This window comes from Polypterus senegalus, chromosome 2, assembly GCF_016835505.1.
Source record: "Polypterus senegalus isolate Bchr_013 chromosome 2, ASM1683550v1, whole genome shotgun sequence".
Classification (NCBI taxonomy): domain Eukaryota; kingdom Metazoa; phylum Chordata; class Cladistia; order Polypteriformes; family Polypteridae; genus Polypterus; species Polypterus senegalus.
Window position 1 is genome coordinate 172,126,160 of NC_053155.1, and position 17,003 is coordinate 172,143,162.

Genomic DNA, 17,003 nt, shown 5'->3' on the forward strand with positions numbered 1-17,003 from the left:
TTAGAGAGTCAAGGCTGGGTGGCTGTCAAGAAGCAGGGCCTGTTAAAGCCCATTGCAGCACTCCATGTGTGCTTTTGGGCTATACAAAAATAAATTGTATTGTATTGTAATAGGGTGGAGCAGTGGTAGCGCTGCTGCCTCGCAGTTAGGAGACCCGGGTTTGCTTACCATATGCAGCTAGAGTATATTTTATGCATGACTGGCTTACACTCCTTCTCTGAGACAATAAGTGAAAGACCCGTTCCCCACCCATACCTTGGAATCTTTGAAAGGGACTTCAATATATTGAAAGGGATTTATATATATATATTACTGAAATGCTGTCCGATTCGTCAAGACTGATCAATATTTTTTCTGGAATAGAATTGGGTGGTAGTTAAGGAACATTAGGCTGTCTCCTTTAAGCAAAGGTCTGATTAGTGTAAAAATTGTGTTGATGGAAGTTTAATTTGAAGTGTAATTGTTCATAAGATGCAAATATTATCTATATACAAGTCTAAATTTTGTTGGAAAAGATCTTTATATTTACTTGTGATGTTTGTCGCTAGGTATTTAAACAGATCTGCTAAAATAAATGGAAAAGATGTGCCATCTAATATTGTGTGGAATCAAGTTCAATGGAAAAAGTTAATTGTAAGTCCTGATATCTTTTGAAATTCTGCTATTGCATTAAGGGCCACTGGTACGGAGGTTTGTGGGTCTGATATGTATAGGGTATTAAGTAATTGAGTAATTTGGAAATCTGTTTCTAAATGGGGTGGGAGAGGCACGGTGGTGCAGTGGGTAGTGCTGCTGCCTCGCAGTTAGAACACCCGGGTTCACTTCCCGGGTCCTCTCTGCATGGAGCTTGCATGTTCTCCCTGTGTCTGCGTGGGTTTCCTCCAGGTACCCCAGTTTCCTCCCACAGTCCAAAGACATGCAGGTTAGGTGCATTTGCGATTGTCTCTAGTGTGTGCTTGGTGTGTGAGTTTGTGTATGTGCGCCCTGCGGTGGGCTGGTGCCCTGCCTGGTGTTTGTTTCCTGCCTTGCGCCCTGTGTTGGCTGGGATTGGCTCCAGCAGACCCCCGTGACCCTCTAGGTAGGATATAGTGGGTTGGATAATGGATGGATGTTTCTAAAGGGAGTGGTCACATCATATGATGTCACTATCACAACAGTAAAAATGTTAGAACTACAGAAATCTCATTGTCTAAGATTCTGGATAAATACAAAACTGTGTACAAAAATGTGCTGGGAAGAAATTTATGGTTGTTTAGATCCTGGCTTGCTCTTCTTTTAGATAGTGAATTGGGCTTTGTTCTCTTTGTTAATATTGACATTGGTATGGATTTCTTCTTGTATTCAGACTCCGGTCTTTTGATTAACCATCACCTGATCTGTGTCATCTCCATTCCATTAATGGCAGAATTTCAAAGAAATGCTTCACTGTTCTAAGTAATTTTTATTTTATGTATTTCTTCACTGCTGGTGGTGTCATGTGGTGTTTTTCTGCATGCTAGTATTCCAATCCACACAGTACAAGAGCCACTTAGTGGTCTATTGAACAAGACAACGTTATACAGATGCACAGGCCAGCTCTGTCGCAAAATTCTGAGCTCATTTAAGCATGTATAGGAGATCCTTGAACTTCTGAACCATACCTGTCCCTTTACAGTTTTCTAATCACACAAAACTGGATTGATTTTTTTACAGAATTTCAAATGACCATAAAGTTTTAGAAGTTATCTGGTGACATTTAGAGGATCAAAATGTCAGAATTATTTTCTTACCTAAAGAAATGTTAATATGTCACAGGGATCTGAATGTGTGTTAAATGTATATTGTAACAGTTGCATCAAATTGTGCATGACATTGCAATAAGTCACGATCAGTATAAGTTGTCATTACATCATGGAAAAGAGGATATTCAGAACCAGTTGCAGGGGAGTCTATAAATATTGGGAAGCTAGTCAAAGTTGCGTTAATTAACATTAGTGCAGCAACAGTGTGGCAACAGTGAGATCTCCGTCAAATGATAATGAGGTAACAAAAAGAGCATTGTGGCAAGCGGCTGGGGGTGGTACCCAGCCGGGACGCCCAGGAGGACTGAAAGAAGGGCTCACGCCTCCTCCAAACCATGAGGGGCCGACTGCCTTGATGGCTTTGGGGACCACGGGAACAGAGCTTAGAAGCTCAACCCAATAGGGACCCGTGGTCACCGCCAGAGGGAGCCCCATTGCCTGTGGAGCCCTGGCCCTCAGCACTTCCACCACAACCGGAAGTGCTGGGGGGAAGAAGACCTGGGACACCCTGAGTGCTTCCAGGTGTGCAGCCAGTACTTCCACCACACCAGGAAAGGCTAGCAGAAGCTAATTGGGAGGCACCTGGAGCTCTTTAATGTAAATAATAGTTGTAAATAAGCGTGTGTGGTGCTTAAAACAATGTTTACCTGTCTGTGTCTGGGCTGTTTCCCACAGCAAGAATCCACTGAGTCAGTGCCAAGCAAGAGCTGCTGCAGTCCTACAATATTATTTTGAACATGAGCTTGTAATGCAGTCCCCTAGCTCATAGACTGTTAATAGAATGTGAAAATCTCAAGGCAGTACCTCCAAAAACAAATTGTTCAGCAAGTATTCCTATATCAAACTGGAAATGTTCATGGAGTTATATTAATTTTCCTTTAGAACATTGGTAGTGTTGTTGAACTGCTTTGTAAAATCAAACTATTATATTGTATGTGAACAACTAAAAAGTGTTTTAACAAGAAAAATATTTTCAAACAAATCAGTATAAACATGTACTGAAGAGAATGTTGTTATCTTAAAGCAACCACATATATTATCAATTCCAAGCCAATCTAAATTATATAGTCAAGTCATGCTCCTTACAGTACCTTCAATGCAGTTATGTTCCTTAATAATGACAGCTGAGCACAAGCAGTACTGAATGTGCAAAAATATAGACATGCTCAAGATACACTGTTAATCCAGTATTAACTAAAGGTATTAGAAGGTATTTCTATAACCAAAAGACAGAATTTAAAATGCAATTCACACAGAAGCAAAGCAAATTCAGGACGAACTCTGAAATTTAGTAATCATAGCATAATCACAATAACCTTAAACAGTAACCTTGCATGATCCTTTGAGAAGACTGCTAGATTTACATCCACCTGATCTGATTCACCTTAAAACAAAAATAATTTCTCTCAAATTCTGGATATCCACATTAAATTGCTGTGTTAAAATATACAGTACTGTATGGAAAATCCAATTTAGGAGAAATATTAACTTCATAGTAACATTAAAACCTTATAAACTCTTCAGTCCCATTGTGCATTAAAATGCACAATCAATACAAATGACAGCAAAATACAGTACAAAAGCGATTAGAATTCATCAGTATGATGAAGTATATTTAAATCCATCAAGTCATTTTTTGACCCATCTTTTTCCAGTTCTGGATTCATTCAAAGTGACAACCCACAATAACAGCATCAGGTGTAAGGCAGGAAACATTGTCAGTATTAAAAATAATGCATCTCAATGTACACTAATTCTGGACAAATTTGAATAAACTGTATGTCCTTGGGGTAAAAGAGAATACATGAGAGTAGCAGGGGCACTGCAAGGTAGCCTCGCAGTTTCTTTTGTAAACATAAGGACATCTCAAATGCCATATTATGAACAATGCACCACAGATAAATGTATACCAAAATTAGGATAGTGGGTGATTTTAATGAATTTTTATTGAGGTGGTAGAAAAAATTATAAACACAATGCAAGACATAAGAGGTTTTGATTCATAATGACTTGGAAGTGAATTACAGTAGTGGTTTAGAATTCCAGAAACAGAATTCTGTTACCTCACAATATGATTGTCTTTTTACCTATTTTTTATGTTTCACAAATGTTAATAATTATGATAGTCTTTTTACCTATTTTGTTTATGTTTCACGAATGTTAATAATTTCAGGAGGCAAATTAAGCTAACAGAACCTTTTTTCTGCCCTCATAAATGCCCTCATTGAGATGCTTCATGTGCACTAAGTCACAGAAGTCTGCTGTCACCATAGCAGCATAGGTTTGATTTGAATTGCAGCTCAAGCTTAAATCCAGCAGAGGGAAGCATTGCCTAAAGTACCTATCAATATAACACCAATTGGCACAATGTCAAACAATGATTCTTTTAGAAGGCTATATAGAACCATTTTTTTAATCAAGGTAAAATGCAAATGTGAACTTGTAAATTGCTTCCAACAGCACTGCAATGTTTAAAAATACAACATCTGAATCATACTTTTTTGATCCAATCATTATCTAACCTGCAAGACCATTATTTAATATACATAACATTTTTGAAGGTGCTAAAACCAATTCATGTTGGCATGGGGCAGGGTGTACTTTATACACATGACAATATACTTTAAATATACTTTATATTATTTAAAAATGATACAATTTACGCTAAGTGAATGATACAATTGTTTTTATGATGTGTTTTTTCATATCATCTGCTGCACTTGGGTAGTTTGTCATGTGGCACATGCTCCCAACCAATAACATTTATATTTTAAATATAGAGTTGTATTGTGCTGCATTTTCAACTTACAACTTAGAACCTTTAAATATTTTGTTGAGTCTGGTTGATTCAAGTTTTTTTTAATGGCCAGCTGGCCAAAATACTTTGTGGCAGCAAATTCACTTCTGGTTCTTTACTTTATATGTATCAATTTTGTTTCCTTTCACTGCTATTTGCTTTGTGAACGTCTTCTCTGCACATTAAGCTTCATTCTTTAAAAGAAAGTCCTGTAAAGAAGGAGTCTGTTGTTATGTTTCTGCCTTTGTCCAGAAACAGCTCTATAAGCTTTATCGCCACAGACTTAGAAAGCCTGTGCCCTGGGTTGTAGCTCAAAACACAGCTCTCAACAAAACGTTGTCAGATGTTCATAATCACAGTAAACATGTGTTTTTTTTCACACGTTCTGTCTTTGTTGTCAAAGTACAAATTCTGCATGATAGTCTGATAGTGGTCACGGGACATTGCATTTTTGATTGCCAGTACAACAAATAGTCCTGAGCAGGCATCAACCACATCACCAACTGTGGCCATCGTAGCTCTTGTGAAAAGAATGGAGATAAAATGCCATCAACCCAGAGAGGGAGAGGCAAGTTCGTTATACTACGTTAACGTCATTGACAGTATAAAACTGAATAATAAAAAAAACGCTAACTTTAACAAGTAGCCAAAATTTACAGACTCAAATCAAATATATGCTTTTATTATATTATAGTAATAATAATAGGAGCTCACTACTCAAAACAAGGAACGCCCAGACTTAAACCCGGAACCTTTGGGTTATAAAGCAGCAGTTATTACCTCTGCACCATCCAAGAATGCATATCAACTTTTTGTCACCTGACATTTGAGCTTGGGTTTTTAACTTAATGACAGCAACATGTAAATTGAATTATTTTTTTTCTTTGGTTATATTCTTGAATAAAAGAGCACGATATTTAGACTAAAGTCTTCACACATTATGCACTTCACGTCATTATTAGTATAACAGGGAAACAGTTTCTGTTTTACATACATTCAGGATTTCTTGCTTCACATTTCCTGTCATCCTACATTTACACAGATTGTTGTAGACACGGAACACACATGAAATGCATGGTTTACTTGTAGGCTTGGTTCTTTTGGTTTCTGTTTAATCACTCAACTTCCTGAGCTTGGCACATTATTTTCAACCTTGACTTTTGTCTCCACATCTCCTGGGGCCTCATGTATAAACCGTGCGTAAGCACAGAAATGTTGCGTACGAATGTTTCCACATTCAAATCGTGATGTATAAAACCTAAACTTGCTGTAAAGCCACGCACATTTCCACATTAGCTCATACCCTGTCGTACGCAAGTTCTCTCCTCGGTTTTGCAGACTGGTGGCACCCTGCGTCAAAGCAATGCTACTGTTCCTATGTGGCTTATCTTTCTTTTTCAGATCCACATCCCTGACGTGGCTTTATAAATACACTGAAATTAACCGCATATTGTTTATTAGTTTAATGCATCTGATTGTAATTAACCTGTAACAATATAATGGTCCACAGAATGGTCATACTATTCTAAATACCATAGCTGCTTTAGCGTTGTTACACTCACTGCACCTTCTTTTTCTTCTTCCAGCTGCTCCCATCAGGGGTTGCCACGGCGGATCATCTTTTTCCTCCGGAGCAGCTGATCGGAAAGAGAATTATTGGTATATAGAATCAAGCACACACTGCCTCAGCCATGTTTCGTATTTGAACTGCTTCTCACGCTGAGGCAAACGCTTCAAAACCTTTCCTGTACAGACCTTGCAGTTCAGAAACAGTTTCATTCCAAGAGCTCTAAACGCAGTCTCTCAGTCCATGAACTGCTCCTTGTAGAACTGTTTGTACTTATAAGTACAAATAAATATATTATCTTACTGTAAACTTGTGATACAGTTATAATATTGCACAACCTGAGCCACTTTATAAAGCACGTATTTACATGTGATGATGATATTTTTAAGATGAAATGCAGCAAAATATGTTTATTATATTATACAGATAAAATTTTAACTTCATTTAAATAATCTATATTAGTAATAATTAAAGGACACGGTGTCGCTATGCTAGCAAGGATCTGGCACTTCGTTCACGGATTGTTCCTGCCTCGCACTGTATGCTTCACTGGGACTAGTGTGAAGGATAGAATAATTAAACATGTACTACGAAGATATTTCAATGTTCCTTAAAAGTTTTGAAGAATCTGCGTTATAAGCTTACAGATGGCTTAACATCTATTAGAGCTGATTGTGTGGCAGTTATTTGGATATACATTTGTAGAAAGAAAAGTAAGGACAGGAGTTTTGTACATTTGAAACAGACAGTACTGCTGCAATAAATTATTTCATCGAAGGTCGCGCACAATCACTGCGCCACTGTGTTTCCATGTTTAATAACATGCTTTAACTCCTATCATCATGAAAATGATATCACGTATACATCTCAGATCAGCTATAATATCACAAATTTAATGGATTCTGTGTCCTGTCAGAGGAAGAGAAAGCCGGTTTAAGAAGCACGTTGTGATTTACACACATAGAGCATATAGAAGATCAAATACAAAACAAAGCATTTAATGTACTACTTTAGTCATGATGGGATTTGAGAAACTAGTAAATTAAAAGATTTTAAGATTAAGTTTATGATGCTCTACATTAATGACAATATAAACTACGTGATTAAACTGGAAATTTAAAGATTAAAGTTGACATTTCGTGCTTTTTCCCCACTGTGTGCCTTTTGTTTTTCTCTGTACCCTAATAAGCTTTCATATGACACTCAGACGGTGGGCTAAGACTCGCCTTTTCACGGCGACTTTGATATGTGACTTCTGTTTTATTACAGGCACTGTGTGATTTTGTGAATTTGAGCTTTCGAGTTTCTCCGATCACTCGATCAGCTTCCTTTTCTTGTTTATACCACTGTTTAAACCAACAAATAGTACATTTATCCTTGCCTCCACTTGGTATTCACCGAAATTGTTTTATTTTTCCCTACTGTTTAGGTTTTCCTCATGGTTTTGCCATTGTCTTTTCACAGAACGCTGAGCTTAAGGGCTATTTATATTGATTTACATATTCAAAGAGGCATAATTCTGGGAGGAGTTGGGGTGGGACAGCAGGTGCGTGCACGTGTGTTACATTTCACGCTGATCGGGATTTATGTAGCGGAAGAACGTGGAAGTTTGCGTACGCACAGATTCCTGCATCTGAATTTTTCTATGCATACGCACATTCCCGCTTTTGTGCTTACACCATGTTATAGTGTGAGTTCTACGCACAGCGTTATACATGAGGTCCCTGGTCTACCAAAAATAAATTTTTTTGCTTCTGTTTTATGTAAGTCAATTTGCCTCTGTTTTGTGGGTATATTTTGTAAATAAAATAAAGTTTGTCTCGCTTTTAGCACTTTTTGTTGTTTATTATGGTCCCCTCTCCTTACATTTATGCACTGACTTACTGAGGACCACTAAGCCTATATACACACCATGAACACAAGGACATTAAGTACGAGTTCGGGAGAAATTATATAAATTATACTGTTTATCTTATTTTCTTGAAAAGGTCTACCTTTTATAACCTACCAACTATTCCCTTACCCTGAGAACCCCCTACACCATATCTTAGTTCAGTTATGGCTTACAGTATGCTATTAGGACATAACTGTACCAGGAAAAAAAAAACATAAGGTTCACCCTGACTTAGCCAATATGACCAGTGGACCTTTTCGCTTGCATTCTCTTTTTTTTCCATACCTGCTTATAGTCACATGACAATGCAACCACAGACCTGTGAAATTTTTATTAGCTTTGTATATTCCAACATTTACTTATGTGCTTTAATTCACCATCATTCATCAATCTTTTCTTAACCTTCAGTTTAATTTTCCCCCATTTCTTTCACTTTCCTACTTTAGGCCTAATGCCTTAGCTCACTTCATTTTCTTTCAAGCTTACTGGACCTCATATTTCAATGAGCTACAAAAAAGTACATCCATTTTCTCATTACCAAACATCATTATTCAGGGCATTCTCCACATTGAAAAGCCCATTTACAGACCTCTTGCAGACAGTCTTTTATTATCAGTTATATTCCTTAGTCCATTTTTAAGCAACTCATACCCAGTGTATCTTATCTTTAGCCATCTGCTTCATGATCCTAAAAACATTTCTCATTCCTGTCTGCAGGTCACTTTTATCTGGTATCATTTTATTTTGCTTTTCTGTACTGAAGAGTTCATTCAATACCTTTTGCCTTTGTTTCTGACATTTCTTACAGTATCTTCTCTTCAATTTTTTTATAATTTCATTCAGTACCCTAGCTCCTTGTGCCTTAGTAGTTTGTTTGTTCTATCACCAACTTTTGCTCTTTTCTAGTACTTTTCTTCAGTTTTACGTTCCAAACATACAGCTGTTCCATGGAAATTGTTCACTTTTTCAACATACTGTATTTATAAAGGCAAACAGTAGATCTTAATGCCACATAAAGATGACATACAACAAATGACACATAAAATCAACATGATGGATTAATTCTCATAATCTAAATTAACAAAAATGCAGATTTGTCACGTGGAAAAAATCAGTCCACTCCTACATTTATCACCACTTCAAATCCAACAAGTTAGAGTCAGGTGTTCCAGATTAGTTTCCAATGATTAAAACCTCCTTAGGGAGTATGCAGATGGACCCTGTCTTATTTAAACCACAGATATCGAGGTGGGTCTGGTGTTCTCTTTGCTGTTGACAGGTATGGTGTCATCATGTCAACCTCAAAACAGCTCCTTGAGTCATTCAAAAAGAAGACTCTGAATGTTGCTATGAGTCTGACAAAATATTTTAAAAGGTCACCAAATTATTTAAAATCAATCATTCCACTGTAAGGAAAATTGTCTACAAGTGGAGCAGATTTCAAGTGACTGCTAATTTACAACCACTGACCAGCTGATACTAAAATAAGTCTCTAAGAACCAAAATTTTCATTGAAGTATTGGCAGGTAACTCTTGCAACAGCTGGTGTGATTGTGCAGGCATACACAATTGGAAAGAGATTGCATGAATTTAACTTGCAAGTGAGCTGTGCCAGAAAAAAAAGCCTTTTCTGCCTATAAAGAACATAAGAGCAAGACTAAAGTTTGTCATCGAACATCTAGGCAAAGACCAAAGGCCTTCTGGATCAATGAATGTGCTCTGGAAAGATATATCAAAAATAGAGTGGTCTGGCCACAGTAACAGTAGACATGTTTAACGCAAACCAAAGATAGCATATTTCTGAAGAAGTACCTCATACCACCTGCGAAGCACAGTGGTGGAAATGGTCTAAACTAGGATTAATTTGCTGCCTAATGGCCTGGGCAACTTGCAGTTATTGAATCAACTGTGAATTATGCATCATATCAAAGTATGGTTATGTGAGTTATGTGAGTCCTTGTTTGAAAGTTGAAATTGACCTGGAAACAGAACTTTCTACACAGTAATGATCTGAAACACAGTAGCAAACCCACCATGGAATGGCTCAAAAAGAAGAAATGGATGGTTATGGGCTGGCCTATTCTCTCTCTCTCTCTCTCTAGTCATAGTCCTGATTAAACACCATTGAAATACTGAAATATTGTCAGGGGATTGGAAGCAGACAGTATATGCATGCAAACCCACAAACATCTTGCAACTGAAGCAATTTTGCATGGAGGAGTGGTGAAAAATTTCATCGAGTTGATGTCAGAGATTGATGGGCAGTTATGGAAAATACCTAAAATAAATCACTTATGCTGAAGGGTGCAGTACCACCTTCTGAGGCTTAGGGTGGACTTACTTTTTCCCCAGTAGACCAATACATCTATTGATATTTTTCTATTGATAAAGAAGACAGATGCTGTGATGACAGTGTAAATCAGAGACACAAGGAAGTCTGTGGGTAAAATGGAAGGCTGTAAAACAATACATTTAAGAATGAAATCACACCACAAGACGGCTAAGGTGAGTTAGGAGGACACAGAAAGGGGGAAAAAAGGCAGAACAGCCAAACAACAGGTGATCTGGAAAGAACTATTTGACATACACTTTGCATGAAACAGGGGACTCTTATGCCAAATACCAATAATTAGTCTGTCTCCCCAAGCACAATAAAGGAAAGCAGATCAAAACATTGAACAATATAACCAGAAGGACATTTAGAATGGTAAGATGCCATTCTATATACAGATATTAAAATTTCAAACAAGTGAAAGCTGAATATGTTATATTTAATACTTAATGCTGAGTCCTTCAATTTTTCTATGCTTGTTTAATAATATTTTCTAATAAATGCTGAAATTACAGTTAGAAATTTAATAAGTTAGGAACATACTGTTATAATAAATAATGTGATATAATTATGGTCTTACCTCCTTCTTAACTGAATTTCCAAATTTTCCTGCCAGTTCTGCCACTGAACGCTTTACAGGTACGTCATTGGCTGTTGCTGTGCTAGACTGAAAAATACAAGAACAAATTGTCATTCCAAGTGCTTGCGAAGTATACAGTAATTTCTTCTCCACATTTTTAAAACTAAAGATTTTTCTCATATTACATCGAAACTAATAGGTAAGCAAAAGTTGTAATGTATTTCATACTTGCAGTTCACAATTTAATAATCTATTAACAAATGCATGTAAATATTTGGCTACACATATGTTCATTTCAAAAAACAAAATATTTTGTATGAAAGGATAAGAATATAATAAATAGTTTTAAATAAATTAAAAAACAATTCTTCACTTAGCCAAGATGTTTTAATTACTGACATCAACTGACTCGATCTGCCATATATAACCTTGAGTAATGTTTTTATGACATAAAAGAAAGTGAATCAGAATTACTATTTGATGTATTTTAAAATGTATTAAAAGTTGAAATGCTAAGCCCTTTATTGAAGCATATTTTGAGGAAAAACACACAATTGAAAATGTACAGAAGAACAGAATCAAAGGACAACTGAAAAAATACATGATAATATGAAAAAATGAAACACAGAAAATATGTATAGTGAATATTTGGGTGAATGGAAATTTGACTGTGCATAAACATCCAGTCATCCAACTGTCCACTTTCTCAAATGCCAAGCACCTCAGCAACATATTATTTACCCCCAACCCCCTGATATCGAGCAAGTGATATCTTGAAGCATTCTGTGCCATAATATCAGACTCACAAACACTTTACACTTTTGGGCCAATCATCTGTTAGCTTGAATTCTCAATCCACACAATCCAATTCAGGGTCATAGGGTGTACATTTTATACTAGCAGCACTGGGCACAAAGTACAAAGCAGCCTTGGACAGGAAACTGGTCTATTGTAGGGCTCTGTCGTGCAATACCAACTCTCATAAACAGACCACTTTATAATCACCAAATAACCTAACTGCACATCTTTAGACATGAAGGATGAAACTGGAGTACATTACATTACAATCAAGGGAAGAAGATGCAAACTCCACAAAAACAATGTCCAGACACATGAATCAAACCCAAGATAATGGGTTCTTGTGGCACCAGCTACCCTACTTGCACTCACTCATTACTAAATGCTATATATATGTGATATATCTTTACTTTTAAATTTGATATTCTTCCTTATTTATTAATTTTTCACTGCTTTTTAATTGCCACTGCTTTGTAATTAGTGTCTGGTGTTATACCATGCACTCTACTGTTACTGCCATGTTTCTGTATTAAATGAGCCAGTATGATTCTACTGTTACGGTAGTGCGACAATAAATTAAATTGAATTTAAAATTTTTGGAGATAGTGGTGCTGGAAATATATATAAGAATTATGAAAAATTAGACAAGGCTAAATGAGGATAACAATTGCAACAAGTTAGGCACTAGTAAAGAGAAATGGGATGAAAGTCTGCAGCTAACAAAATAAAAATAAAAAAATCTGACAATTGTATATGCATTATAAGAAGCAAACACAACTGTCTCACAAGGATAATTTTAAATAAATATAAGTAGATAAGGATATAGGTGGGACATTATATATAAAATTATAATCTTTTATCATCTCGTTCACTCATTTTTGTACTTTCATAAATACTGCCCATGCTTCCATAACTCAAGTCATGTAACAACACAATTCACCCAATTCTTTTCATTCACCCAAATTAATTATTTCATGACTGTCAAGTTATTCGTGCAATGCAGTTTATTCTCAAAATGCCTGAAGATACTAACTCATAAACCCCAAACTGCTTAAAGACTAACAAAGCAGTATAACTGACTAACAAAAAGAACAAGAAGAAGCTGCATTTATTTTAGCTTTAATATATCTTCCGTTATGTTTTCAGAGTGCTCTCTAATACAGTATTCATACTTTATACTTTACTTTAACCCTTCAGTATGTTTTAGAAACAACTTGAAATATGTACAGTTTTGCTTTAAACATTAAAAATATGAAATCTTTATCCTTACTAGTATATTTAAATGCTTTCTTTACCTGCAGCTCTTAAGTGGTTCAATATAATAAACACTGTTGAGAGCTACTAACAAAGTCAATGGTTATATGTAATGATTACTGAAGTCTACTTTCATTTCATCATGGCTTTTTACAAAGGAAAAAAAACATAAAAATGATTCAAAAATCACTAAAACAGACTCATGTAAGCACAACAAAAATAAAAAAAGAATACTATTGATTTGTCAAAGGTTTCCTTAAATTTAAAACAGCATTGCAGATAACATTAAGACATCTTCACAGGCAAAATACAATTAAAACTCTACCAATTACAAAATACATACACATAAAAATACAGATTATTTTAAACACATAGTAAAGAAAGCAACCTCAAACTTCACAACACAAAAGGATCCTACTGTATCTCCATAAACAGTATTGTTAAATTATAGCCATTTGACAACAGAGGAGAGGGAAAAAAAACTAAAGTCAGCAGAAGCCCTGGAGAAAATAAACCTCTTGGAGGTCCATTGTTTGATGTAACAAAAAGTCAAATGCAAATTTAGATACAGTCACTATACTAAAGATCTAGACCATCTAAATGCCCACCCTGCTTGGCATTCTACAATATGACGTAAGTACTGCATAAGTTGCACTGGGCAGTCTAACAGGGTGGCAAGAAAGCTCTCAGTGTCTCTGATGTTTTCCCCATGGGACTGGAAGAAGTGCAAAAAACCCAGCAGAGTGATGGCAAAGACTGTGTTTAAACCTAAAAACATATTTACTGTAGCACTTCCTTAACTAGAAGACATTAAAATGTCATTTACAACAAAAGTTAATCACGTTTCTCTGTTGTAATAAGTGTGAAAGGCAGACTAGAATTACTCAAGTAAACTGTGTACATAACAGGATATCAAGCATTTACATTATTAAAATAATGTAATATATGTGCTCAGATTTTGCTAAGATGGAAACCAATTATAGTTGGATCCCAAACACACATCTCTTACCTATAATCTAACCCAAACAGTTTGAAGGCCAAAACAGGAATGAGCAAATTAAGTCTTAAAGGACCATAGAAGCTGCATCTTTTTATTTCACCTTGTTTCCAAAAGATAGTCCATGTCCATGAACCACTTACTTGTACAAATTCTACATGTGTAATATTTAACCAATTCAAGAGGTGTGCATTTATTCGCTTAAATATGTACAGCACTGAGTAACAATGTACAGATCTTTCATTTACATATAAACCTGACAGCTCATAAGAAATTAATTGCAGTATAAGGGAGATTTAAACAAAAATGTAATATATGTGCTGAATAATTTAAAATGGTATACAATTCCTACTGCACTGGGTCTGAACTGAAATCAAAGTATAATAACGCTGCTAAAATATTTTGCCACTATAGTTGTTTCATGATAATAAAAAGGTTTTACTGTATATAGGACTATTTCGGTTTGTTTACAGTGGAAAAAAATTTACAGAGAAGGGAAAATGACTTATTTGCCTGAGTCTTATGAAATTTTGCACTACATCTTTGTTTAATGGCCCGATTAGCCTTTCTGTCCAACCTGAATCATACCGACTGACCACTTTCTTTGCCTAACATCCCTAACTAGGCTGAAGGTTTAGCGAGATAACAAGACTAGAAATTCTTCTGCAACATAAAACTATAATTTAACACTTTGCATAAGGCAATTACTACAGCTTTCACATGGCAACACACCACTGTTGATCAAGCAAAGATTCTACTCTCCATGGTTGTTATTATTAATGACCACTATCATGAACATGAACAACAAGCAGTGAAAATATTTTCTCAATAACTAAAATAAAAATAAAATTGTCAGTTGAAAATTAAACTAAAATTATAATAGCCATTATAACATGAATGAAAATAAAATAGAATTATGAAAAAAAAAGTTAAGTTTTTGTATTTTCCATGTTCATCTTACAAAGTGGATCCCTTTCAATGCTGCTAAATGAAAATGAACTTGAGATTGTGATATCCCAAGTAATGGTTGCAAAGTACAGTAGTTCTTGAGCTTCTGTGCCTGTCTGTCTTCGCTGTTGAGTGCAGTAAGGAATGCTCTATACTCAGGTAGTGACACTGTGTCATGGTTTTCAGATGAGCTTCTCCATTGGCTACATCAGAAAAAGCAATGGCCCTAATTGCTTCAGTAATGGACATAAGTTCTACAAGACCAGTGTGTGTGATTTGCACATTGAGAGCTGCCCAAGCAAAGGAAATTCAGTTATGTAACATTTATTAACAAATTACAAAATACTTCTGAAAAACAACGTGAAAGATTCTTGCAAGGCACCTTGTTCATTGGTGGGAATCATCTCCACGTAGAATCTACATTAAATTGATGTCTTATTGCAATAATCCACCTTCTATTCTTACGCAACTGTAGTCTACACATTTTACCATGACAGAGGGGGATAACAATTCCACTATAATAGCTCATGCTGAATTTATCATGGTGCTTGCCATCCCCTCTCTCCAATTCAAGATTCAAAACTCTTCGGCATGGCAATCTCAACTACGTCAAAGATGCTGAGAGATGCCTCAAATTAGAGTATGCAAGCCCACTGTGGTCATCACCATACCATGTGCACAATACCCTGCATTAGGCACTGCTTGTATTCAGTGATTTATAATCTGCATTTGATATATACTGTAGATTCCACGTCTGATATGAATATTGCATAAGTATCATTCAAAGAAAAATAGAATGTTTGGGAGTATCAGGTCATCTGTGTTAGTAAAACACAACAGGTCTATGAATGACAGATGGTCCATATATCACTAGTGTTAGTTACACAAATTGATAATGTATAATGGCTAAACTTGAAAAGAAACAATAGAGTCCTGCCTGGAACTAGATTACATATAATCCATTTCCAAAGCAATGTAGGTGTGTTATTGTAGGTATTGATGGTAATATAATAATTCAGGGGAGACCGAGGAATAGCCTATAGTACTGGTGGTCTTATACCATGGGTGAAGTGGAGTCACTGTGGACTCTGAAGTATTTCACACCATCACTCAATCTTAAATTGGTCCTCCTGTGACACTCTACTCCTGTCTCTTCTATCTAGTCTCTCTTCTCTTCAGTGCCCACTCTGGAAAATGCATCTCTCTTTTCCATTTAACACACACACACATGCCTCTGTTCTAGCAGTTTGTGATATATGTAAAAATTAATAAACTGTCTCTCAGTTGAATCAGTTACTTTACAGCGTTTAATGGCCATTTTTATTGTTCTTCTTTGCTTTTTGGTAATGCCTATTGGTAATGTGTAACAATTTACTTTGACAGTGGAAAGTACTGTTGTATAACTCAGACTTGATTTGAAACTGATGCATTTTGAATATTCTGTTAAAGCTGTTCTTTGGAGCTGTAATACATTTCCCTAACAGTGTATTATTTGTAGTTTATATTAGACTTCATAGATTTTGAATATCCTTTATCTTATCTTAGTCAACTACCATAATCAAGGCAAATTTCACCCAAAATAAAAAAAAACTGAATTCAATTTTAAACAAATAAAAATTTTAAAACAGTAATAACTCTTTTATTCTCTAAACTAAAGCTAAGCCAACAGATGCCCAGTGCTGAAGCTGAATAGGCAAACAACAAATAGAAAGAGCCACATCTGAAAGCCCTAATGGGCAAGTCAATGAGATAAATTCACATTACAGGAAAGGGTAACTATGGCCTCAGGTATTTTATAATACCTGAGAGAGAGAGATTTTCTGCCTAGATTAAAAAGAAAGATAAATATAAAAATGGTGACACTGCACTACTGTACAAAGTGATAACAGAAAAACATAAGTGCTAAAAAAAGAGAAAAAGCCTAGTTTACCTAACTTAAAGAGATAAGCAGATTGATGTTCTTAGCAAGAGGCAAGTCTATATTAAAACTGTAAAAAAATTTTAACTAAAGCTTTAAGCCTCCCAAAATATCAGTGAAGGAATCTGATTAGAACA

At 35.7% G+C, this 17,003-nt stretch overlaps 1 protein-coding gene across 1 annotated transcript in view; it reads right to left on the reverse strand.

The window, feature by feature from the left end:
* The window catches only part of LOC120523551 (capZ-interacting protein-like), a 131,776-nt gene that overhangs the window by 44,602 nt on the left and 70,171 nt on the right, over positions 1-17,003 (reverse strand). Inside the window, exon 2 of the mRNA XM_039744953.1 lies at positions 10,952-11,038. Within this exon, the coding sequence (XP_039600887.1) occupies positions 10,952-11,038 (87 nt within the window). The remainder of the gene's footprint in view (positions 1-10,951; positions 11,039-17,003) is intronic.